Source organism: Pempheris klunzingeri, chromosome 13, assembly GCF_042242105.1.
Source record: "Pempheris klunzingeri isolate RE-2024b chromosome 13, fPemKlu1.hap1, whole genome shotgun sequence".
Taxonomy (NCBI): Eukaryota; Metazoa; Chordata; class Actinopteri; order Acropomatiformes; family Pempheridae; genus Pempheris; species Pempheris klunzingeri.
In genome coordinates, this window is record NC_092024.1 from 9,213,760 (window position 1) to 9,238,962 (window position 25,203).

Consider the following 25,203-nt stretch of genomic DNA (forward strand, 5'->3'; position numbering starts at 1 on the left):
GTGTGTGAGGGTCTGAAAGTGACGGACCACGCAATGAGCAGTGAACACAGACAAAATGTGCACACGGCTGAGGTCCACCGCCAAACAGCCAACTTCTCAGTCACACCTGAGAATATCTGAGTTTACAGATAGGGAGGAAAAGGACGTGTTTGGTGAAGCAAGCAGGAAGCTGGAAATCAGGCAAACAGCACCTAAAATGAAAAGACATTGCTCTATGGCTGTTTCTTAACCACTTTCATCCACAGCAGCCATTTACTTCACCTGATAATATCATGGTAAATGAAATGACCTGGTTTAAATGGAATGGAAGACTGATTTGATTCTGTCCATATATACTGCATAGTGTTTTAAATCAGTAGCTGTCTGATTCTGATTCACTCATCATTTTGTTTTCCTCTATTTTTGCATTTTCAAGAGCTGAATCTTAATCTATAATTATTCCATACTTTCAACCATTTTTGTGTGTTGCTGAAAGTAGCACTGCTCTAAAAAAAAAGAAGTGAGGAATTAATACAGTAGGATTTGATTTGTGACTCTGACCACATAATGCTGCTCAGCTGAACTACACCTTTAAGGGAACCCGGAAGTGCTTCCCTAAACCGGAAATACAAACTTCTCAATGTGACTTACATTGGCTAACATTGTGATGCTTTAATACTGTCTTCGGGTAGTGGTTTACAGTCTACAAAATGTTTCTTACCACCGTTAATTGTGAGTATTTTAATCACAGTACGCAGTTATTTAAAGAGTCAGTTACGTGCATGGTTTCTAGCTAAATACAGCAGTCAGTTTGCTAGCTGTAACCTAGCTAGCTTAGCTGTTAATTCTTCTTGTCAACGCCATCGTTACCTAAAGTTTATAACTTTGCTTCTACCTATTTTTGTTTTATCTATCATCGTTTTGTGGCGCTTTCAACGTTTAGTGTTGTGAATCAAACTTTTGACACGTTTAGCATTCAGTGATGCGTATTTAGCACTTAGCTTAAGCTAGTTTGTAGCTAACAAACTGTTAGCCTGCTTACTGCCATGCAAGTATATTCATACGTATTATTCGGATAGTTTGTTAAGTATTAATCGTGTTAATCAGCCTGATTCTAATTCGCATCCCTCTGCTCCTTTTCATTTCTCAGTGGCCAAGGCGAAATCAAAGTAAGTGGTCAAAATAGAGAAGTTTCTCAGTTGTGTAGGTGGTGCTATTCTGGTACAGCTCCAGTAAAAATGCCAAATGCCGTCAATGTGTTATTCACCCATGTTATTTTCCACCAGGACCGTCCTGGTGCAGATGATGAGCGCTGCAGGGACAGGCTACTTCTTCAACACTAAGAGGAACCGCCTCAGAGAGAAACTGGTGCTGCGCAAACACGATCCATTTGGTGAGATATGTCTGACCAGCTGTTGGTGTTCTGCAGGAGCACACTCAAACCCTCCACTGAGCCTTTGTCTGCACTGGACTAAATGAAAAGGACAGCAAGCTATTTCAAACTGCCACTCTGACTTTGAGCATGACAGCATTAAGCGCCTGTGTCTGTACCTGCTTTGTAGCAGGAGGCTGTTTCTGTTCAGATAGTTTAAAAGAAATCAGCCACTGGGACAAAAACTTCCACGATTACATTTAGAAACATGGAAGCCAGACTTTATTCTAGTTGTCGTTTTAAAGCATTATGTTAACTGCAGGTTTTGGTGGGCAACCACTAAAACTAGTGTGATAATCTTCATGTTTATAAGAACTTTAAATTAACCACAAATGTCACTCCTATGGACCACGAATCTGGTAAGACCAGGCTATGATGGTGTCTTTACTGGCATATTACTGTACAGATGTGTCTGTGTTTGTTCCAACCTCCACAAGATTCCTCTTCAAATGTCTTAATGCACTGTACTGTATTATAATGTATTGTAACAATGTCTCATCAGTTACTTGTTAGAAGTAAGAAAGAGTTCCATTAAACAATTGGAAGCAGCACAGTTCACTCTCCAAATCATATCAGCTACAAGTTCATGCTCATACTGTGCCGCTCGTTCTCCTAAATAACTTGTAGTCTTTGGGTTGTTTATATGAAAAAGTTTTCTTTTTATTACATCCAGACCCTGTGAGTCGTATTTAAAACCTGCTTTCTGTCTTTGCAGTGAACAAGCACGTCCTGTTCTTTGAGAAGAGGAAGATCAGATCGATTTAACAGCACACCAAAATATTTGGAGAACACAAACCTGCTTGGTTTAAAGAGACTTTTTTTTTTTGTGAGTCAGCTTTTCTGTTTGGCTGGCTGACATGTTTTCAGAGGATTTCTTCTTGGATCTGACAAAAGGCCTCTCTACTCTCCCCATCGAACCTGTCCAGTGTGATGCAAAGCCTGGCTGAACAACAGTCTCAGTTACCACCTTGTTCAAGTGAAGTAATTTATTTGGTCACCACAGCTGTCTTGATCTAAGGCTAAATCATGGAATAACGTGTTACGGTGCTATTAAGCATTCTATACAGATGGTCACTGATGGTCAGTGGTAATCAAGCATTGGACAAATTTAAATTTAAACTAGATACCTGCAATTTGTGAAATGTAGTCTATTTAGGCTACTTAAATAAATTGAGTCAGTTATGTTCCGTACAAGCAAAGCATTGAGATTTTTACAAAAACGAACACTAGTCTGTTTAAAGTAGGCTCGTCGTCACATAATCATTATTCAAAAAATTGAAGTCATGTTCAGTTTTATATTAAAACAACATTGATTACATTATGATCAACCACCAGTAGTTTCATAACATTGTTTATACAGGTCAGTACGACCCATTTCAGACTTGATCCATTCACACTGGCGTCTGATTGCTGATCTGCTGCTCTCAGAACAGCTCAGCCGGTAGGTCCTTCCTGAAGGGGTAAGACGCCTGCGTGCCGACGGCCTGCACACTCACTGCAGCCACCTGATTGGCTCTACGGGCCATCTCCTCCAGAGGCATTGTGGGATAGTGAGCCATGTAAAATGCCAGCGCTCCAATAAAGCTGTCTCCAGCACCCTGTGAGGAAACGATATGACAGCAATGCTTTATTAAGTTTCATACGTGGTTTAATACTTGCACTGTAATTCCACGGCCCCATTCAGCAGAATCATAAAGTCTGGGTTGGCTGCGATGATGAGTGCATGTGAGGAGTGACTCCATGTAAAACAATATAGTTTATCAGATTTATTGTTTCACATTTTTGTAATGTATTTTGAAGATTAAAGGAACACCAGGTAAATATGAAAGCAGACGAAGGACCATCTTTCACTTCTAAAACCTGCCAACAGTAGGGGGTGCTATGGCATTTGTCAGCTGTTGTGCCAAGTCCTGTCTTGGTGCCTGATGCTCCAGCTACTTTTAAATGAGTAACTGAATTGTTACCTTGTGTGAGAAAGTGTCTCCGTCAGCTTTCAGAGAAATATCTGTATTATGGGCATTAATCACAGTCACGTAGATCTTAAAACGCCAGCGGATGAATTAGATGTAATAAAGTCATCAAACATCTTGCATGCGGAATCGTTCTTACATGGCATCCTGTAATATATAGCACGGTTGAATATTTTTCAATTAAATACACAAGGAAAAAACCCAAAATGTTAATTAAGTGTATTATTATCTGTGTGATTTGAAAAAGGCTGCTGCCTATGCCCTTATGTCATATAATCCCCCAATTGGCTGCTGATGAACAAATGAACCATTGTTTTTATTTGGTGTCTTTCTCTAAAACCGCTTTTTAATCAAAAACTGAAAGACAAAAAAACCTAGAGTTTACTAATTGTTTTTTCAAAGTCAGCTGAGCAGCACATGGCTGCTGTAATTGCTCATCAGTGGTGTCACCACCACTGCCAGCGTTTCTGGTTTTCTCCGTCTTTGAACTGATAAATCATCCTTTTTTCCTCCTCATCTATTGATAGAGAAGGAATGTGCTGTCTACGCCCTGGAGGGGGTTGGCTGGAATGGGATGCCGAGGGAGGTGAGGGGGAGAGGGGGGGGGCTCGCTGATGGGAAAAGGCACAATGGTATGTGGCGACACGCTCATGTTTAACCGCAAATGGCCCCCCGACACTGGTTCTCACAAGCCCGCTCCATTACTCATCACTGTAGCTCTCAAAAGAGTTCATTGCACTCTGAGCACCTCTGCAAACCCCGTCCCATCGCCTTCACCCTCCAATCGCAAAGCAACCCTCTTTGTCAGAGGTTGTTGGGTGGTGCTGGGATGATTCAGTGACATAGGGCAAAAAACAAAAACCCTAACCGTGACCCTGGCTGGGCAAAGAGTGATCGAAGGGGCACTGGGAACAGAGAGGGCCAAACAGGGTCCATGGAGGCTGGAGGGCGAAGACCAGACAACATGGATTTTGTCACAAGCACCTAAGGCGTTCTTTGATCAACCAGATGACAGATACGAGCAAAGTGGGAAAAAAAAAAAGTGTTCTGATTTGACATTTGAAAGGCCATCATTGCACCCCCACCCCCACCCTGATGCATGCCTCTGGTGTGACTCCTGGACTGCAGAGATGCTGGAAAGAGTGAGATCAGAGCAGAAGCATTTCACAGGCCTGGTGGATTTCCATGTTTAAAGCCACGGCGTGTTTATGTCTCCTGTCTGGTAGCTGGGCTGGGCTACCATGCAGCCAGCGTTCTGGTTCAGGCTCTGGCCCGTCTCCCAGCTCACACGTCGCGGTTGTGATGATGATACCACTCTTCCACTCTTGAGCGGGGGGTTGATGCTTGGGAAGCAATGACCTATGGAGAGCAGTGCGGTGAGGGGGGCCAGTTTCAACAACTAGATTAGGTGAAACATTTTGGTCGTTTTAGTCATGTAGATGCATTGTTATTTTTGCACATGCCTCTCTAATTTTCTTTTACCTGTTGACAGCTCTCTACCAGTAATCTATCACCAAATCCCTGCCAAACAACCACCTTTGTCTAGTCAGACGACAAAAGGGTGGGGCTGAAACAGGTTTCTGAAAGCTACGACTAAGTATTAGTATTAAGAGCTAAACTCGCTCATGGTCGATATTTTCAGCTGACAGTTAAAATGTGACAAGTCTTAAAAAATAAAATACATTCACAAAAAACCTACAGACAGCATTTATATTTGGACAATAGAGGTTTTATCAATGACATGACTGAATTTTAGAGATCACCAACATCAGTGCTAGAATTGGGTCTGTACTATGGGCTGTATAGATTTGAATTATATCATCTTACTGGTAAGTTTCATTGCTACCGAAAATCTAATGTTGAAATTTAAATGCAGAATTTGTAGTTTAAATATTTTAGCATCTTTAAATTTTCGTTTTGAAACGTAGAAAAGTGCATTTCTTAGGGTTCATAAACTTAAAGAGAATATTTAAGTGTCCAATATTCAAAAAAATATTCTAAAACAATATTCTAAAATCTTGATGCACACTGATTCAATTTTAAAGCAAAAATAAAAAAAAAGTAAAATTGCTTAATGTTGCGTAGTAAAACTGAGAATTTAAAAATAATTGAATGAAAGATTCAAACTTAGTTGTGGAGTTCCATTTTGTTGATCCTATGATCCAATGAAATAGGACAATAGGTGGTTTTCAAAGTAAAACGTTTCAACGCTATAAATTCAATGGTATCTCAATTTCAAAATCAATTATTCAGCATTTATTCCATTTGATATAATTAAGCATTCATCATATCTAATAATAGAAAATTCTAATTCTTTGTTGTATTAACATTGCACTTAATACAGTGTGAATTGCACATGACTAAGCTGAATTAGTATTCAAATTTAAAATTTGTACTCTTAAATGAATTATTGAACATGATTCATACCCCAAAATGCTGCATGTGCTTTGTTTTACAGTACGTTTGTTTTACAGTATTGGTTTACACTAATGAAACAGGACTTCTGTGTACCAATCTAAACTTTAGGTCACTTGACTGTACGAGCCTCCATCCAACCTTACTCTGTCTTACTAACAACGTCTCCCCCTCTGAGACTGACATGTGACGTTACTCGATCTAGTGAATGAAGCTCAACGAGGCTGACAAGCGCTACCCCCTTCAGCCCCGCCACCGCTGCCCTCGACACAGTTTAGTGAAGGTTAGATCTGGAGGCCTGTCAATCAAGTGACACAAATGCTTGCCGCGGATGAGCCTTGATGCTCCTACTGGTCGGCTCCGTCCGCAGCGCCTTGACCTCCGTGCTGCTCCTCTGCCTGTTCTCCTCCGATACTCAGACGGAAGTTAGAAATTAGGATGGCAGACGTGTCTGCGAGAAGCTTACCAAATTAACAAAGTATGACTCAGGAAGTTCTCTACAGTTTGATGTGTTTGTAGTGTGACACTGCAATAAAAGCTTGTGAAAAGCCCATTTTTCCTCATTTGGAACAGATGAAAATATAATTTCAATAGAATGAGTCATCTTCGGTCAGTTTAACACAGCAGTGATGAACCTTTAGCAACTGAAAGCTTTCCATTTGCTGTTATAAACACTTTTGTATCTATCTGGGCTTTCACTGACGAAACTCCGGGGAAGTGACCTTTTTTAATGCTTCTGACAGCAGCATGAGTGGTGCTTGTTTAGACTAAACCGAAGAAAAACTGAATAGTTAGCACAAGCAGCAATAACAGCCATGGCTGTGCAGACAAACAAAGGAGCGCATACAGAAACTCAGAAGTCCATCAACAGAAAATCCAAGGACAAAGACAGCAGGAGCGCCCACACGCTTTGATTGACAAGTGATCTTTGTAGAGTGCGGTGCAGAAACACCACAGCAATGAGCGCTACGCACCAAAGAAAGACAAAAAAAAAAAAAAACAGTAAAACCCCCAGAACCTATGGAAAATGCAGATCTCAGGAAGGTCTCCATGCTGCATATCTTTCACACTCCAGAGTCTGCTGCGCCGCTGAACCTCTCTAGCCTCCAGAACCTGTGACTGTATTCGTCACAGAGAGGCCTCCTGCGATCCTGACTCCCATCCTGATATGACAGATGGAGCTATGTGTGTTAACTCCTGAAGCCTACAGCCTTTGTCAATGAAAAGCACCCTGGGGAGAGCAAAGACCAACTGAGGGGCAGCGATGACTCACGGTGGCTTCCACGTCCGGAAGCTTCCAGTGAGACTTAGAAACAGCCGTCTGAAGTGACGAGGGAGGAAGATTTGGAGATCAAAAACACATTTAATTGGGCCAATTAGGGCTCTCACATCTTTGATCCATCCGCAGTGCTTTTGTCTTAGTCCTCTTTCACCCCTTTGTGTGTAACACTGATCGACATGACTGCACTGGCAGAGGACTGGCCTTACATCTGGGTTGCTGAACAGCAGCTGCTGCAGCATGTGCGGTCCATTAAAACACGGTGATGTGGCAGTTTTCTCATTGTGTCATGCTGACCCACGGTTTGCAGGGTTGAGGAATGCAATGCTCAGGAGGTATTCCCTTACCTTTGGCTTCCAGGAAGGATTTGTGCAATTAGTCCTCATGTGTCTCCAGTCATTGGAGAAGACTGGGAATAATTTGACTGTCCAGACCCACCGTACAGCTGTAATGTCTGGTTTAGACGGCACTGTCTACCTTTCGCCCAACACAGTGGACCTCCCGGAGCAATGGAAACCAAGGCCACCCAAGTCCTGCTGGGGCTGAAAGGCACTGGATGTCTGTGTGTGTGTGTGTGTGTCTGTTTGTGTGCGCGTGCGCTACAGCGTCCTCTAACTGTCAGCACCAAACAGCCAAGGCTCTGATCTCAGCGAGGAAAGCCTGCACTCAATTTAAGACGAAAGGGAGGCAAATGGATAAAAGGGGGAGGAATGGGGGAGACCCACAGAAGATGAGTGGAATTGCTTTGTCATACAGATTCCCGACCTTGACTCAGCCCATAGTTGCTCATGCCGTGTAAAATGTGTTATTCAGACAGTTGCAGGAGCAGATGATGAAACCGTTGCAGTCAGCCACGCTCGGCATATCATTGATCAAGCTACATCAGTTAAAGAGAATTATACTGTTGGGGACCAGTCGAAACAAAATGAATCCCAAATGACGACGGTAAAAGGTGGATTTGTGTTATTTCTGATAAGTAGCCGGCCGTGCCATCAGCAGCACTCAGCTGAACAGTAGCCTAGACAAAATAGTGAGAAACCGCAAGTGACTCACTGTGTTGATATGGAAGAATCGCAGGCTAGAGTACGGCCTCTATTCACAGTCCGACACTAGTAAAACTGGAGAGTCACATCAATATCCTGGTGCCGACAAGCTTACAGCTGTTCTTTCAAAAGCATTTTTGTTACTATCGGTAGAGACAAAAAAAAAAACACACAATCAAAGTGGTAATAACACACAAGGTAATCATAACTAAAGAGGCCCATTTCACCAGAATGGACTCAGAGAAGTGAGTGATGATCTTGATAACAACCTGTTGTTTTTTTTTTCTCCCTCTCTCCAGTAAAAAAAAGAAAGGGCCTTACTGGAAGAGGGATTATGATGTCCAAAAGAGTTAAACACTCCAGAATTTATGGGCCCATCAAAGCACAGGAGGGGTGGGGTGAGAGCGTGTGTAGGGGAGCATGGGGGGGGGCAGCAGGCCCGACCACAGCTTTCTGCTGACTGATGCAGGCCCAAGAGGTGAGTCATGGGAGAGGATGGGGGTGGTGGGTGAGCTCTCCCGGGGGCTATTGGGAAGCGGGGACATAAGGGACGGTGAATAAGGGAAGTAATTTACGTCTGCTTCAAAACATGGGGGCACGGAGGAGGTCACGCACTGTTCGAGAAAGCGAGACCTTTGTTCTTGAAATACCAAAGCGACCCGTGCTGACGAGGAGACGCTGCTGTTCCTTTTATTTGGAGTGTGTATGAAGACACACCACAACACCCCCGTCTCTCTGCTACACACACACACTTACTTTTTATTGCCTTTCCTTTTTGCTTTACTTTCACTATATTTGATGTGGGTTTCGTGTAAAACTCAGACTTTGTGCTTGTAATTCTTTTACTCCAGGTTATTTTTTTTTTCACGCTGCATGATGATCAGCGTTGGGGAAACATAGCACGGTATACAAGTCCCCGGGGGGAACTGTTCAGTAAAAGAATCCATTTCACAAACAATTAAAAGGCTTTAATCAAACCTAGTAAGCACAAAGAGGTGATTAACACCTCTGTGCGATGACGTATTTGGTCGGTACAAGCCCCACAAAACCCTCAGAGGCAGGAAACGCAAACATCTAGCCGAGGCTCCTGTGACGAAAACAAGCCAGAGAGGCCGGTGTGAAATGAGTCAAGCGACGTTGGCCTCTTTAAAAGATTAGAATCAGGGAGGGGAAACAGCCGGTGGTCACCACATCCCCGAAGATCTTAAACCGTTCCACTTGAGCAACAGACAGATCTGTAGCTCCGCCGGAGCTCCAACACAGATGAAAAGTTATGTGTGACAGTGCTTTGTTGTGGAACAGTGATGTGGAATCTGAGGATTTTCTGTGAAAAATAACCTGTTCCTCTGTTACTGCTGTAGAGAAGATTCTTTTTTAGAAATTCCCTCCAGTGTCTCTATTACAGTGAGGGGTGGGCCGGTTGACATAATTTTCCATTCAAAGCGTTTTTCCGTTTTACTAACATGGTATGTGCCAACACCTTCTTCTCAGTCATAACATTACTGAAGTGAAAAATATGTGTGGGGAATTTGAAAATACGCATAATTATTGTTAAAAAGTGGAAAAAAGAACTTGCTGTTTTTCTCTCTTTTACATCATTATAGAAGAAGTTGAATAGTTAAAGCCAGACTGGACTGTTGATTGAAAAAGTAAAAGACCAAAGGATGACCCCGACTGACCGACTCTGCAATTCCCAGAGTCGCTGGCATGGATACACACGCAAAACATTTTGCTTTGGTGGGAACAAACAAATAAGCAATGCCCAAAAGTATAACCAGGGAGATTGTGATGTCATTTTATAGACTACAGTTTGTTACTAAGGCCCATGTTAACACAAAACAGCTTGAAAACCCCCCAAATTATTGACTCACAAGAAAAACAAAAAATCCTCATAAGAAGCTGAAACAAGGGATCATGTGGTGTTTGTGCTTGAAAGAATTATTTCTAAAGATTGATAGATTATCAAAATAGACTGATTTTCTGTCCATGGACTCGTGGTTTCAGCTCTATAAGCACTGGACAAATTTCAGATTTGCCTTGGTGCTGGCCTGAGATGAAAAGTTAATGGATCACTAAAGCAATAACAATTCATCCTGAGGTGAGGTGAAGACATTTTGCAAAAATCAAACTCAGTTAGGATTTGTCCTCTTGGAACCAAGAATGTCTGTACATAATATAATAGCAATCCATCTAATAATTGTTGAGATATTGCAGTCTGGACCAAAGTGGCCATTTCTAGAGCCAATGGTGCTAACTTGGCTAAATATGCTAAACATTCTCAAGTCTCAACAGTCTCAAGCTTCTGAAATGGAACAAACTGCTAATTTCCAGGGAGATTGAATATGTTTGGGGCGCTGGGACATTGTGACATTTTCTAGACTAAAACGAGAAAACGTTGAACAACAAGCACCAGATAATACATATACAGAATATGTGTCATGCTTACCGTAGTGTCCACTGCTGTGATCGCAGAAGTTGGGACATGCTTTGAGGTAGACTCCTGTGCCTGGAGCACCACACAGCCTTGGGGTCCCAAAGTGATGATGACTGACCCGCAGCCTCTCTTCAGCAGCTCCTGACTGGCGCGGTGTGCTTCCTCCACATTAGCCACTGAGAAACCAGTCAGCAGCTCAGCCTGTATGGAGACACAATGCCAGAGGAGCAGAGGTGAGACACTGCAGACGGGGTCTACAATACTGTATAATCATACATAAACAAATCTATCTGGAATATAACTCACATTCATTTAGCAGAGGATGTCCATGGGACTCTATTTCTTTTTTCTTCTAAACCAATTTTTTCTTTTTTTGGTCATGCAGTCAAGTTAATCAGAGGTTAGGAATTAAAATTAAAGATAGGGCAAAACCAGCAAGAGTGTGGGATACTGGGAGGATAAACAAGGAACTGCATTATGGAAATTCCCCATGGCAAAAAGCCAATACCAAGGACTGCATGCAGCATTCAAGATATCAAAGCAATACCTTGAGTTTTTTTTAAATATATAAACTGAACAATTTCTTTTATCTCTCTAAAGAACACAGTGAAGCACATCACAAGCATTTACTGTGTCCAAGGATCCCTAATTAGTATTGTAGTCTTTTGCTTGCTTGCTGTAGTTTACTGTTTAGTATTAACAGTTCAGGAATGAGTCAGCTCTTAATTACACACTGACCGTGGTCAGACAGACTCATAAAACACACTCAGTCTGTTAAGGATTTGGTGGATCCGTCAGCAGTCTGCGGGCCAAACATTTTCAAAGAGTAGATCCTCTGACTACGCTGCTTCATCTGGCTTCAACATGACTAAACAGTGACAAAGCAGGACACTACAGCTGATGTCTGAGGAACTTCAAGGAAACTCAGAGCCAGAGGAAGTGGCACTCTTAATAGAGATGAGCCACAACATTACTGTCCGGTGTTTAACGGCAGTTAAACACAAAAAATGATGTTATGGCGAGTTTAATTGCAAGCTTGACTGAGGCTTTAGAGAGAAATGTATGTAACATGCAATTCATGGGACAATAATCCTTGTAAATACTATCACATACTATATCGAAATTTATTTTCAAAAAATGTATTTTAAATATTTTTACTATTCATGCCAAGTTTTATTGACTGACTTGCTCAGACCTGCGTAACCTGTAATCCACTCCGCCCTCAGCCTTCAAAGAAATGCTTTGGCTCCAAATAACAAGCTTCAGGTTTCAGTGTGCTAACCTGACTTGCTAAATTCTTCTCTTAAAAAACAAAATGCTGTCCTTACGTGTGTAGTGCAAAGAACTAAGTGACTGCAGATTCTTCAAAATACTGACACCCGTAGTAGCACGAGCTTCTGCATACGATTCAGTGTGAGTTCATTCCTCTTTATATTCCCAGCTGAGCAGCATTTCAACATTGCAAAATAATTGCTAATTACTTTTATTTTTCTTGTATTTTAAATAGTGGAAAAATATTTGCTGTTTCTTTCCTTTTAATTTCTGCCAAAATGTTAGGACGTGGTGTCTGTTAGTGTTGTGTAAACTATGGTTTAATGTTCTATGTTTTTCATTTTAGATGGTTACAGTAAACTTATTGAGAAAAATATCTAAGGTTTGGCGAAATAAAAATTCAAATATTTTATTTATGCTTGAGACTTTATGATTCTGTACGGTGAAAATTGAGAAATAGTAAAATCGTCATTTATTATTTTTCCTATTGGACCATTTGACCATCTCTCTCCTCTGAGCCCTTACACACCTCCACATACAGTCTGATCAACATGACTACACACACACGCAATATACGATAGACCGTCTATTTTTACTCCCGGTGATGTATTTTGTGTTTGTTTTTTTTATCATTTGTCTGTTTTGTTCTTTTCCTTTTGTCTGCTTTACTATAAACTTGTGTGGACATAGTTTACACATTGTCTCATTACATTACTCACTCATCTTCTCTGTTTAGTCAACCGCATACATACTTTATCGGTGTATTACACTAATACAAAAACAAGATTACACTTCAGTGTAAATGAGAAATTTCTTACTCAATATATATAATAATAAATTACTCATAACCAATGTTACAATGTTATGTTTTGGAACTTTTATCATATTTTACCTAAGAGGAAAAAATGATGTTTTATACCTTTCAAAGGATCTCACTTTGTTCCCAAAACCAATTCTAGAAAAATAAAAGTGCTAAAAAAAAATCCTTAGTTCAACAAACAGAAATTGAAATGATTTGACGAGTGTTCCTCATGAACTAAAACAAAATGTGGAATCCATTTTAGGGTGGACTTTCCCTTTAATCTGCAATCGCAGGTCTAAACTCACCCGGCTCGCAAAAATACCAGCAGTGTGGAAAACATACAAGCATTAAACAGCATCACAACAAATGTCTTGTTTCCTTGTGAAGCTTTCATGCTTGTGGGAGTGGGTGAGATGGCTCTCAGGCCTGTGGATGATGGAAATGTAGACCCATTTTGGCATTCGAGGTCCTCAGGTGGACATCAAAGATAATTCACCTCACTATAGAGCACTTCAGCGTAGTATGTGGGCCGAGGATCAAAGAGGGCCTGCACTTTGTCATCCTTAAGCCGCCCCGTTCGCCCCCTCTACCCCTCAGCCTGAGCACGGTACAGTGAGACCACACACACACACACACACACACACACCTGTACAGAGTGTGTGCCAGCTAAAACCCCACATGGGAGGGTCAAGGCAAGGCTCACACTAGCGTTGAATAGGGGTCTGAGGATCCGATCCCTCTTGCTTTTGTGATCTGTCAAAGTGAACAACGACCTTGGACAGTTCAAAAATAAACCGCAGAGTGTATCGGTGCTTTTAGAGCCCGCAGCCACCCCGGTGTTGTCGGATGCCAAGAGAGAAAAAGAGCCGTTTTGTTAGTCATCAGCTTCACACCAGGGCAGGGAATCAATTTACCTCCCTCTGTGTACAACAATATGAGAAAGTTGAATTATGCCTCTCTCGCTGTGTGTGTGTGTGTGTGCTTATAACACACACGCACGCACGCACAAACACACACACACACACAAACACGCACAGCAAGCACCTATTTTTTAAGCATATGCTGTATAAAGCTGTTGACATGGTGGGCGTATTTGAAAGAATGTATATGTTTAGGCATATCCCAAGAGGTGTCATTACAGTAATTTTGTATATTTATAATTTTGACGGGGAGTTTTTCACTGTTTCTTTATACAGTTGCTAGATATGGCACTCAAGTTTTGTTTTTCTAATTTTATCACATAAAGCATCTGTTCTTACCGACAGGATGCCTAACTCTTGTTCTGCAGATGAGTAACTTTACTTTACACTGTAGAATTTATATTACAGGTAATAAGTATACCTGTACCACAGTCTTCAACATTGTTATATTTTCTATACATACACTAACTGCTTATATATTTTGTTGGTCTTAGCATTGTTAGCATCACATTATTTCAGAAAGTGTGTTTGAGTAGGAAAGTTACAAATGAACCAACAGAGGCAGCAGTAAACCAGTGACTCCTGGTCTGTGAGATAAAATTCTGTCAATAGTCTGGTGGCTTTGAAGAGAGCGATGAAACGGCTGTCTTTGGTTAAACAAAAAGAAACTTGCAGGTCTTTCTCTGCTGAGATCCTCTCCATAATGACGATCAGACACTTTGGTACAATCTGGTTCCTGTCTGTGGCTAAAACAAGCAGCTGCATTTGTGTCTAAGGACGGGACCAGTTCCAAAATTTTGTGCACCTATTCGTCATTTCAAACCCAAAATATGTAAAAACCAATGCCCACAGTTATCCTTTAACATTCAAAAAATGTATTGTTATGTAATGTCCTCTTTTTCTTTTTTTTTTTCCTCTTTGCTTTGCATTCAATCTAAAAATTCCTGTTGACTCAGTGCCTTTTACTTTGAATATATTTTACTTAAAATACCGTATGTTACCTTTAACCTGTCCCTGGGTGGGAGTCCTTTCCACCCCTACATACTGCATAATATATAACATTACAGTACCTCCATGACCTTTTTTTTTTTTTAAAAAAACATGTTGCATTTTCATCAACTCTCCCTTTTATGTCCCCACACCTGGCTGCAGCTTCCCTCTGCCCTGTATCACCACATCAAATAGAGGCTCAGAGGCAACCTCACATCCACTTTATCCCCGAGGGGGCGGCTGACTCAGCCAAAGTGCACATCTGCCTTGTTGTTTTTACAACAATTCCCATCTATACGTGCCCCCCCACCCCGTCGCTCATCTGTCATCACCTAACAGTCAAGACAAGAGGTGCCGTGACACTAATTTTTACCGTAAAAGGGTGGAGAGATCCTTATTTCCCTCCTCATACCAGCAGGTTTGCATGCATGGCTAAAGGCTACAGTGGGGTTATTGATGTCATGACCCAGGACGTGTCTGTATATGTGGGTGCTCATGCCATCTCAAATCTTTGATCTTTTCCTTTCACAGCGATGAGATGATAAGAAATATTTTTCCTTGTACCTGACTCTTCACAGCACGTCCAGCATTACTGAGAACTTGATTTGACCCATTTAAACTGCAGCTTGTGTTGTTTCTAGCGAACATGACTTAAGTGACTCACTTAGATTTTCGGGTGGAGCACATAATTAGCTCACTACATTACATTACATTTGTGAGGCAACGGGTTACGTGCACGTCCTCTCCGCCAGCACGTCCGCAGCCCATTTATTTATTTCTTTATCAACTGCTGACTTTTTGCCGGGCACATTCACCTTCAGCCTCAGTCTTTTAGCCCGACACAATGTATGTGGCCATCATGCGCATATTTCACAGAGATCGTTTTTTAAAATGAGCCAGCTGGAAACATAAAAACATCAGCTGGAGACGGCATTTTCAAAAAAATAATGGAGCTAACGTTTAAGCAGCTGACAAAGTCTACTAGCGACAGTTGTCACTTTAGAAAGCAAAATCAGTGGTCAAGTGGAAAAAAGTGTGAAGCCTGCTTTTGTCTACCTTTGTCTGAAACTGAGAACCCATTTAAAAAAAAAAAAAGAACAATCATTTTGAATAACTTCTATGGTAAATCTGATACCAAAATCACTGTAAACCGAGGTGTGAGAGAGGAAAGCTGGTCAGCTCAGTACCCACAATTCTGCTGTGTAGGTCTGGTTTGACTTTCCTTGTTGCTCCCTTGTTAGTGTGAGTGTATTTCTCACACTTGTGTGAGAAAGGCAGAGTTATTGTGTGAGGAAGCATAAATGCTGCTGTGATAAATACTGTGAGCTGAGCTATGTGTGTGTGTGTGTGTGTGTGTGTGTATGTGATTAATCACCTCAGACTCATTACAGCAAAACACATCCGAGGCTCTGTAGAAACCTGTATCCAAGTCAGGAATGGCCGGTGCTGGGTTGAATATGGTCTTTACTGCAACAAGAAACCAAGTGGTAATCCATTTTTAAAACATTTTTTTTTAATCACAGTGGCAAAAATAATCTGCAGGTCACTCTGGATAACATGCAATCATTAACAAGGGTCACAAAACTACAGCTGTTCTCAACAATACCCAGTTGTAGCTGTCAACTCGCCTTCAAAAGGACACAATTTTGACAATGTACCTCAAGTGACACGTTTTATAATTGTGTAATGTTCCTTTTCCATTTGCTAAGCTTTTCTGTCAAGGTCTGGCATTACCTTAATTAAACTTTCAATGGGAACAAAGGCTAGTGGGCTACCATTGGGGACTGCTCTTACAGGCAAAGCTCAAGTGGATAAGCTTCTATAAAAAGACACCTTTTAAACGATTAAATTAGCATTCCCCAGAAAAGAACACAGGAGAGAGAAAAAAAAAAAAACGTTGGTGAAAACAGCCTCATCCTGTAGCTGTTTGCCGTACGCTGTAGCCCCTGCAGTTCCAGGACTGTGTGTGTGGAAAGGATTCAACATGAGGGATATAACCCTATATATGTGTGTCAGTGTGTGGGTGAGATGAGTTGTGACCCTTTCTATGTGTGCTGAGGAGCGCAAGAGAGGGAGAGAGCCAGAGAGAGCAAGAGTGTTTGTCAGAAGTAATCCTCTGTACGTGTTGCACATCACTGTCTCATGCATATTCATGAGCGGAGAGCATTAATGCATCTAATACCATGATTTCTGTGTATGTGTGAGGATAAGCCCAGCTTGACGAAGCGATTAATTCTGATATCTCTGTGTACAAAATAAAGCCTCATGCGAGTGTGCGCGCGAGTGTGTGTGTGTGTGTGTGTGTGTGTGTAAGGGAAATATATGTTCAGCGCGAGTGACATCAAAGTCTGTTGCGCAAAAATGTGTGTGTGTGTGTGTGTGTTTGCGTGGGCACATAAGAGAGCAGCTGCGTGGGTTTGTGCAGGGCTTTGGCCACCTGGCGCTTTGAGGTGGATGCTGGGCTGCTCGCGAGTAAAAGTGGAAATCACGTCTCTCTCTCTCTCTCTCTCTCTCTCTCTCTCTCTTTCACCACACACACACTCGCACGGTACTGCATGTATATCCACATGAGCTACAGCCATGTCACAAAAAAAAGTGACACCGGCCTCTTTCCGACTCTCTCTTCTGTCTGTCGACTGAATTGCACCTCAGTTTCTATCGCTTTGGTTTCCAAGACAAGTGTGAGATCGATGGAAAGTGATGTCCCAGTTTTGCATAGGCGGAAGGATCTACATCTTTCCCCCTAATCTGTTTCCAGCCCTCTGTATTTAATCCTCACCAACATGTTTTTTTTGCTGTCCTTGCCACTTAAAGGATGATGAAACGTAATGAACAACAAAGTGAGACACATGTTCCCGTATTGCTCACTGAGTACACAATGATGCTTTTCATGCCAGCGTAAAGGTTTCACTACCCCTGAGATCCGACACTCACACCTGTGTGAGCTGCTTAGGGTTTTTATGTTTTGGTTTTTTTTTTTTTTACCAACACCTTGGTATAAAAATATTAATTCAAAAGCATACTTGCTATTAGTGCTCCAAACACCAAATGAGCACAGAGGCCAAGTGCTCAGTCAGTTTGACATGCTGTGAGTCCAGGAATCCTTGACGAATAAGGCTGGTGTTATTCTAGCGTTTGTCTTCCTGTCACCAAAAGCCATGAAAAGACCAAAACAAACAGCACGTTAGTCCATCTATCAGTACTCTCTAACTTCCCCACTCTGTCTGTGCCACTCAGCTCCAGACCCACTTATTCCGACTGAGGAAGTAAATCTTTATTTTCAATACATAAGGAATGTATAACTTTATTAGGACACATGAGAAGTCCTAGAGAGGAAAAAGTTTCAACATTTACAGTTTCATGGTGGACGAAAAGACAAATTTTTCTGATGAGGATTGTGCGATACACTCCAAAACAGATACTGAAAGGACCTTGAGGTTGTTTTGTCAACCTCTAAAATATAGTTGAATTTTTTGAAATTGTAATTTCCTCACCTGAGCTCTGTAGCTGTTAGCAAACTGCAATTGTTAGGGGCTATTTTCAGCTGCCGATTCAAATGAGTATTTCCAGTAGAAGGAAAGTGTATGTGGGATTGAGTCAAAATAAACAGTGTGTGAATAACACTATCCTTATTCGTTGGAGGGCTCTTCAAGATGAAAGAACTGGTCACAGAAAAGTGATGTGCATCAGACACAATGGTTCCTTTTATCCAATTTTTTTCTTATTTGAGCGTAATCGTTTAAATATCAGAGCAAAAGCAGAGTGTATAAATGTGCTCTTTATTTCACATTTGGCACGCTGTGCCTTGCTGGACTTACTGCACCTGACACCAACATTTTTCTTAAGCAAATTTGCCCCGAGGGACAGACAGTTTAAAGAGATGGGGCCAAGTGATTATCCTTTAGTAGAGTTTAATATGACTGCTCACTGTCTCATCCGTAGGGACAGAGCTGCTGTTCTCCACGAGGTTCACATGAGAGGAGAGGGATAGGTGATTTGCTCAGCTGTATTTAGTGGAAATGTATTTGAAACTTGTATTTCAGCAAGTTTCAATTTAGTTCAATTTAGATCCCTTTTAATTTACTCCAGTAGACAAAGAACGTCTCTTTTCTGTCAGCACGTTGGTCTCCTTTGCACAGCTGTATTGTCGACTGACAATAAACAATCTTGCATCTCGATCATTACATCCATATAAAACCTGTTTATTTACACTATGATTAAAGCGCGGCCATCCCACTCGGCTTCACAACCACTCAGAGGAGCAATCTGCAGTTTGTCCTCCTCTCGCTCGTCACATTTTTCCAATGTTCTTGAGAAACTCAGATGCATATGGAACATGTGTTGCAAATGAAGCACAACAATGGTACACGTGTTAAGCCAGTACTAAATATGTAAGCTTGATTATGCTATTAATCATGGAGTAATTATCTTAACATATGCGGAGTACTTCAGTAGCTTTAACAGGCATCCATTAGTTAGTTAGTGAAGCACTAAGCACATACTGTACTCCATGTAAACAGGACAAATAGAGAAAGTATCACTGAATCATGTAAAAGGCTTACTCATGCTGTGCTCAGACTATTGTCTATAATCATATTATTATTATTTGTAGGCAAGGACGGAACTGGTAGGAAGTACAATGCTGTCTGCCACTATCTGCTCCCTTATCTGCCATCTGTGGTGTGACCACAGTGTTTGCATCTAGTGCGTCACTCCAGGGATAATGTCAAATGCATAGACCCGGTTCTCATAAAGTATACATGCAATAACGCTGCTGAGGACGAAAGCGCATCAATATGCACACAAGAGCAGCTTGTGTGAAACCCCTAATACACCCATGCATGAAGGAATCTGCCTCTGATGCAAGGAGCTGCTACTGTGAACGTCACATTAGCCGGTATGTCGGTCTCAGGTTGCTTTGTTTTGCTCTCCAGGTGTTAAGTGAAACCTCACAAACACACTCCAGCACGCACAAATACACACACACACACAGCTGCTGGGACAGATGTGGTAATACTGGGATGTGTGCATACTGAGTCACGTCTGGCAGGAGAGAGTGTGTGCGTGTGTGTCATGACTATGGGCTTTTTTTTTTTATTTTCTTTTTCTTTTTTTTTTTTTTCTTGCACAGAGGTTCAAAGTCTGGTCGCATATGTGTTGGAAGAGCAGCCAGCACAGTTCAGAAAAAGTATGAAAGTACAGCAGTTTCTTGCTGCAGTCGATTTGGAAGGAAAGGTGCATGGAAAACAAGGGCAGAGGGAAAACAGACAGGCTCACACACTCTTACATGCATGCACGTACGCATGCACACACACACACACAAAAGAAATGAGTCATCAGTGAGTATGTAAAAGGACTTTAAGAGGCTCTAATTGCATCTGATGAGAAATATAAAGGCAGCTTCTTACTCAGACAGAAGGGGATGGGTGAAGACCAAAAATAAAAAAAAAGAGTGAAACTACACAACTGCCTACCATTTCCTCAGTTCTTAGAATTAATTTAACTCTATTAACTTCTCAGTATTAAATGGTAGATGGCAATGAATTATGTATATACATGTTTTCCTCTTTAATGATTACATGGTAAGAAGAATTAACTCTTCTTGATAGGTTATCTTGACAAGTGTCTCTGAGAGCTGGCATCCACAGGACGTGTGGCTCGATGGTGACATTTGCGTAATTTGAGCGCCGCTTCACCCCCGCGTCATTAAATCCTCACCGACAAACCCATTAACACCCATTCTCTCCAGAGAGCTCCATTTACGCAATGCTCTGGTGTGGCAGCGTCGAGGTGGCATCTTTGCCAAGCATCTTCGCTCGCTTTGCCTCTCTCCTAGCACCACATGCCGAGCCTAATCCCGTGGTACGGTCGACACGGTGAGGAGGGGAGGGGGGGGACTCGGGGAAAGAGGGTGGCGCTCGGCGAGGCCATCTGGGTATCCCATCTGCAACACGGTTGTGGCCGCGACTCTTTCGTTCTGGCAGCCTGCGGCGAGCGATTACCGACGACAGGCCCTGATGACAGGGGCGAGAGGCTCCCCAGACGTCTCGAATGACGCGCAGGCCTGCTAATAATAGGATGCTGTTAAAGACGATGAGCTCAATAACCTGGATATCTCCAAAAAGGTGATGGGAGGAAGGGGCAGAGGGGGGTGGCAGACTAAAATAGGTTTTGTTCATGCAGGACTGCATGGATTCTTTTGGCTTTTCATTATGTGTGTTAAGACATGGTGGTTGACGTAGAAAGTGAGCAGCAGGGACACAACAAACAATATTACATTTGTCTCCTTCTCACGCTGTACTTGATAAAGTGATACGAGCCAGTGGGAAGCCTCTCTCTAAAGAGTGTAGGAAAGTGTAAACGTGTAAAAGAAATGATTTAGACAGATCTTCTCATCTTCTACTACATTTTCTATCCCAGAAAATAGTATTATCAGACAGACAAGATCATTGATCTGGAGATGTGTTAAAGCTTCACATTCACACAACACACAGATTGTCAGCAAAAAAGCATCTTGACACCTTTAGGCAACTGATGTAGAGAGAGTGCAATGGGACCATAAGCAGGAAATAAGGAACATGTCTCCTGCTGAGGTCTTCAGTGTATGTGCGACAATAAACTTGTATAATGTGCAGTGTCACGCTCGCTGAACAGAGCAACTCGCCTGGCTTTATATATATATATATATATATAAATATAGTCATATTTTGGCAAGAATACTGAGCACACAGGTGACCAGCGGACAAGTGGATTACAGTGCAGCTGTCATGACTAGAATCCATTCAAACGCCATGAATCCACAGTGACCACAGTCAAAAGAAAGACTTTGTTTGGTGAACCACTTAAAGGTGGGATGTGGCCCATATGGATAAAGATCTGAAGAGGTGAAGATGAGGCAGTCATGATCAGTTGAAAATAAACCAAAATTAAGTTTAACTCTCCTGTATATATGTGTTACTTCCGTGGTCAAGCAAAGGATTGATTGAGCCTTGAAAGACCAAAGTAACCATAATGTTAGTTAATAGAATTCAAGATTCAAGACCTTTATTTAGGTCTTGAAATTAAGAACGTTTGCAGTTACATTTGCAAACGTTCTTCATTTCTAATTTCTGTTATATAAGAGAGTTAGAATACTTTCTTAAACTTTTTTTTTTCAATACCTTTTGAAAATACATAATTTTTCTCCTTGAATTCAGAAGATTGTGCACATGTACAGTGGACACGGCATCACATGACACCCACTGACCTTTGCTCTCCTGAGCCATGTGTAGTGCCTGCAAGGACGTCTGTGGGCTGATCTCCAGCTGGCATACCAGCACTTTTGCAAGACTGATGGCTGGAAGAGCTTTCTGCAGCTCTTCACTGCCCAGCAGCATGTTGGCCCCGGCCACGATCACAATGGCATTCTCACCTGCTCGTGGACACCAAAGGAGACTGGTAAAGATACAGCAGCCACTGGATGATGACATTGAGAATCCATGGGAACTGTCTAGTCCATAAATCCTATAGTGGGGATATTTGATGTGAGAAACTGTGGTGACTTACTGTGCATTTTATTTTTACACAAGGGTAATTTACTCCAACTGCCATTTGGTGTCAATGTCAAAAAGACTTCAGTTGCGAAGTTTCTATCAAAATGTTCATACATTTTGACTGAATTTTGAGAAAACAGCAAAAGAAATACAAATTAATGTGTGTGTTCCATCCACTAGCATAACCTCAGCCACGTGCAAGCTAGCAAGCGGTATGTAGACTCTTCTTTTAAATTCTGGCATCTACAAAATAGCACTTATTGGCACTCTTTGGTAAACTAAAGCCTTTATAAAATCAAAAAGACATTTTTAAAATCACAGTGAATTTTAAATGAGCTACAAATGATGAATACTTCATAAACCTTTACCTTAAACTCAATTTCTCATCACCCCAGTGTTTTGATGTGTATCTTGGTCCCTCTTTGGTTTGTTTTTCTTCTAGAAAACTTCATTTTCATCAATTAAGGAAAGTTCTAAACACACTCGATTGAATTGACCTTTTCACACTAATGAAAAATGGAAAGTGCACATAATTTTTTGAGTCATTATTATTACCGTTTTCAGTCGGACATCTTCTTTCAAAACGCTGAATTTAAACAGTTAACTGCATGGCATGATGTACTTTAACTTTGTGAAGTGCAAATCCAAGAGGGCATTAAGACATTATGGGTATTTTTCATCACCAAACTGTAGTGTGGCAGAAATTTGTAGCATATTGGAACCTGTAGATACTCAGCATGGTTTGGTGCACGTAAGCATTTGTGTATGTGTGTTTGTGTGTGTACACAGTGATTACTGTACAGTCGCTTGAGGAGTGGTGAGTCAATGGTGGAATTTAATGCATGGTCGTACAGTGTGTGCGTGTGTGTGTGTGAATAAAATGTGTTACTACACATGCACTTTTGATTGTATGTGCACAAGAAATTTTCTAAAAGAGCTTTTAGGATCTCAGCAGGGTGGTATAGGCTAGCAGCAAAAGCATTTACCTGCATCGTTGACAATGATGGAGGCAGCTCCTGTGGCTGCATCAGAGGTCTGCCCTGCAAAGTCTGAGACAGGGTGTGAAAGCATTCATTATCTGCCTTTCCTATGAAATGACATCTGTTTCTTTTTTCCTTGACAGCATATCCAAAAATTGAGACCAACTTTCATGAAACACACCTCTGAAAAACAAAATGTCAACATAGTAACCACTACTCATTCCTTGGATTGCGTTTTGCTTGGGCCACAGATTCTGACATGTACGCTGGGCAACTTCATTTCTAACAAATGAGCCAAATATTGGCTATAACAATAGAGGCACTTTCCAGTTTACCAAACAGCTTTGAGTAGCTTAAAAGAATCACCAAAATAAAGACAAAAAAAGCATTGCTCTGAAAGTGAACTTTTTGCCATGCAACATGAAAATGGCAACCAATTTGGCATATAATGCAGAAAAACCTTACCTGTGTGTACACCATTGTCCTTGAAATTCTGGATGTAATTGTCTCCAAAGAAGTCTTTACCAACCTAGAAAAGATTGAAGGCAAAACAATAACAACAAAGAGAGTGTCAAGCGGGGTCAGACTTGGTTAGCGGCAACTTTTGAAAAGTGGTATACTCAAACCTCAGTTGGGTTGGATTTTCGTGTGCCCTGACAGCATACTGGCATGGTGCCGCCGCCGAAAATGTGCAAAAACGAACACACAATGTCAACAAACGCACACACGCGCAAACACACGACCAGCTGCGCCAAGCCTTCAAGACACGATAACCCCGCCTTCCTGCCTCTTCATGCCCACCTCGCTTTCGTTTTCTTTCCCTGCTTCCCCTCTTCCCCTGATCCGCACAGGGATGTCCACATCTGTAGCTACTTTGGGTTGTGGAAGGGGTCCCCACCTTGCCCTGAGGCGCCTACTTCGAACCCACGCTTTCCAAAAAACGTGCCAAAACGCGGGCACTTCTAGTTGCCTGTGATAGTGGGTTGGGCTGGTATTGGCTGCTTGGCCTCATTCTCTTTGAAGAGCGGCCTTCCGTCTTGGATGTTTTTGACAAGCCCGGGTGTCTATTTTTGGGTTCTCCCCATGCCCGGAGAGCTCCTGCCGCACTGGGTTGTTATCGATCGGGCCTCTTTGTTCTGACAGAGGTGGGGCTTCGGTGCTTTAGTGCTCAGGTTGAAAGGTCACACTGAGCTTACTGATTGGAGACTTGGGGTTGTATGGAATGGGAATAAGCTTGTTTGAAGGCGCGCAAGCGTGGGTGGGTGTATGCATGTGGTATGGTATTGATCAAGAGAAAATGAGGCATGGAGAGTTGATGTGATGAAATGACTGAAGAGTGAAAGATGCCATAAGGTTTTTGGGAGTTGTTAACTAGTTGGTGGACTATGATAGCTGATGGCTAACTATTTGTACCGAGTGGCGTGGATGAACCAAAGGTAGGACAAGCAAAATAACTTCTTTTACTTACATGCGCGCACTCATGCTAGGATCCAAACTAAGATGTGCTGTAACACACTCTTGGCACAGCAGAGGCGAAGGGCTGCAAACTTAATTCAGGTGTCATACCTTGCAGACCATAGCAGTTTTGGCCCCAAGTCTTGCAGCCTGTATGCACTGGTTGGCCCCTTTCCCTCCGAAGCCGATGAAGAACTTGTGGCCATGGATGGTTTCCCCGGCTTTGGGCAGCCTTGGTGCCTGGCTGAGGGAAAAATGACAGGCAATAAGCACAATTTTAAGGAGTATACATTGAACCTCACGGGATTTGGGTGCTAAACTAAATAAGATCCCCCTCTTTAAGGAGTGCTTCAGTGCTTTGCTTGGATTTTAATAAGCTTTTTGTCTTTTCACGCTGGAGACAAAAGTTTGAAAGTTTTCCATAAAAGTTTGAAACATGTTTTACTTGGCATTGTGAGGGCTCTACAGTGTAAACGAGTGGTGAAGGGAGATGTCAAAATGTGAACATAACCCTTCAGGGCCGAGTCTATCCCAGGTTAAGCTATTTATTTATCACTGGAAAATGTGCAAAACAAACAAACAAGAGGTTTCTGTGCAGTCTGCCGAGGATTGTATCATTCGGTCTTGTGAAGGTCTTTCAAAGAAAGGTCAACAAAATGCAAACACCGGGGCACTGAATGGAACATAGGAAACTTTTTCT

At 41.9% G+C, this 25,203-nt stretch overlaps 2 protein-coding genes across 3 annotated transcripts in view; one reads left to right on the top strand and one right to left on the bottom strand.

Moving 5' to 3' along the window:
• The first annotated feature begins 609 nt into the window (after nt 1–609).
• On the top strand, nt 610–3,501 carry mrpl33 (mitochondrial ribosomal protein L33). The gene is made up of 4 exons (XM_070841987.1): nt 610–711; nt 1,130–1,148; nt 1,266–1,372; nt 2,127–3,501. The coding sequence occupies exons 1-4, from the start codon at nt 690–692 to the stop codon at nt 2,174–2,176; spliced, it is 198 nt and encodes a 65-aa protein (XP_070698088.1). The 5' UTR covers nt 610–689; the 3' UTR covers nt 2,177–3,501.
• Nucleotides 2,672–25,203, bottom strand: part of rbks (ribokinase) — a 33,239-nt gene continuing 10,707 nt past the window's right edge. For both annotated transcript variants that reach the window (XM_070841986.1, XM_070841985.1), the window contains exons 3-9: nt 24,615–24,747; nt 23,514–23,577; nt 23,055–23,117; nt 21,783–21,947; nt 15,912–16,003; nt 10,565–10,753; nt 2,672–3,009 (exon numbers count right to left, since the gene is read on the bottom strand). In XM_070841986.1, coding sequence (XP_070698087.1) covers nt 2,836–3,009; nt 10,565–10,753; nt 15,912–16,003; nt 21,783–21,947; nt 23,055–23,117; nt 23,514–23,577; nt 24,615–24,747 — 880 coding nt within the window. In that variant the 3' untranslated portion in view covers nt 2,672–2,835. The remainder of the gene's footprint in view (nt 3,010–10,564; nt 10,754–15,911; nt 16,004–21,782; nt 21,948–23,054; nt 23,118–23,513; nt 23,578–24,614; nt 24,748–25,203) is intronic.

What these genes read in the sequence shown, in the direction of transcription:
- mrpl33 (XM_070841987.1), top strand. Translation starts at nt 690, where the DNA reads ATGTTTCTTACCACCGTTAATT. An exon ending in GCGCAAACACGATCCATTTG is followed by an intron (nt 1,373 to 2,126) that starts GTGAGATATGTC and finishes CTGTCTTTGCAG; the next exon opens with TGAACAAGCACGTCCTGTTC.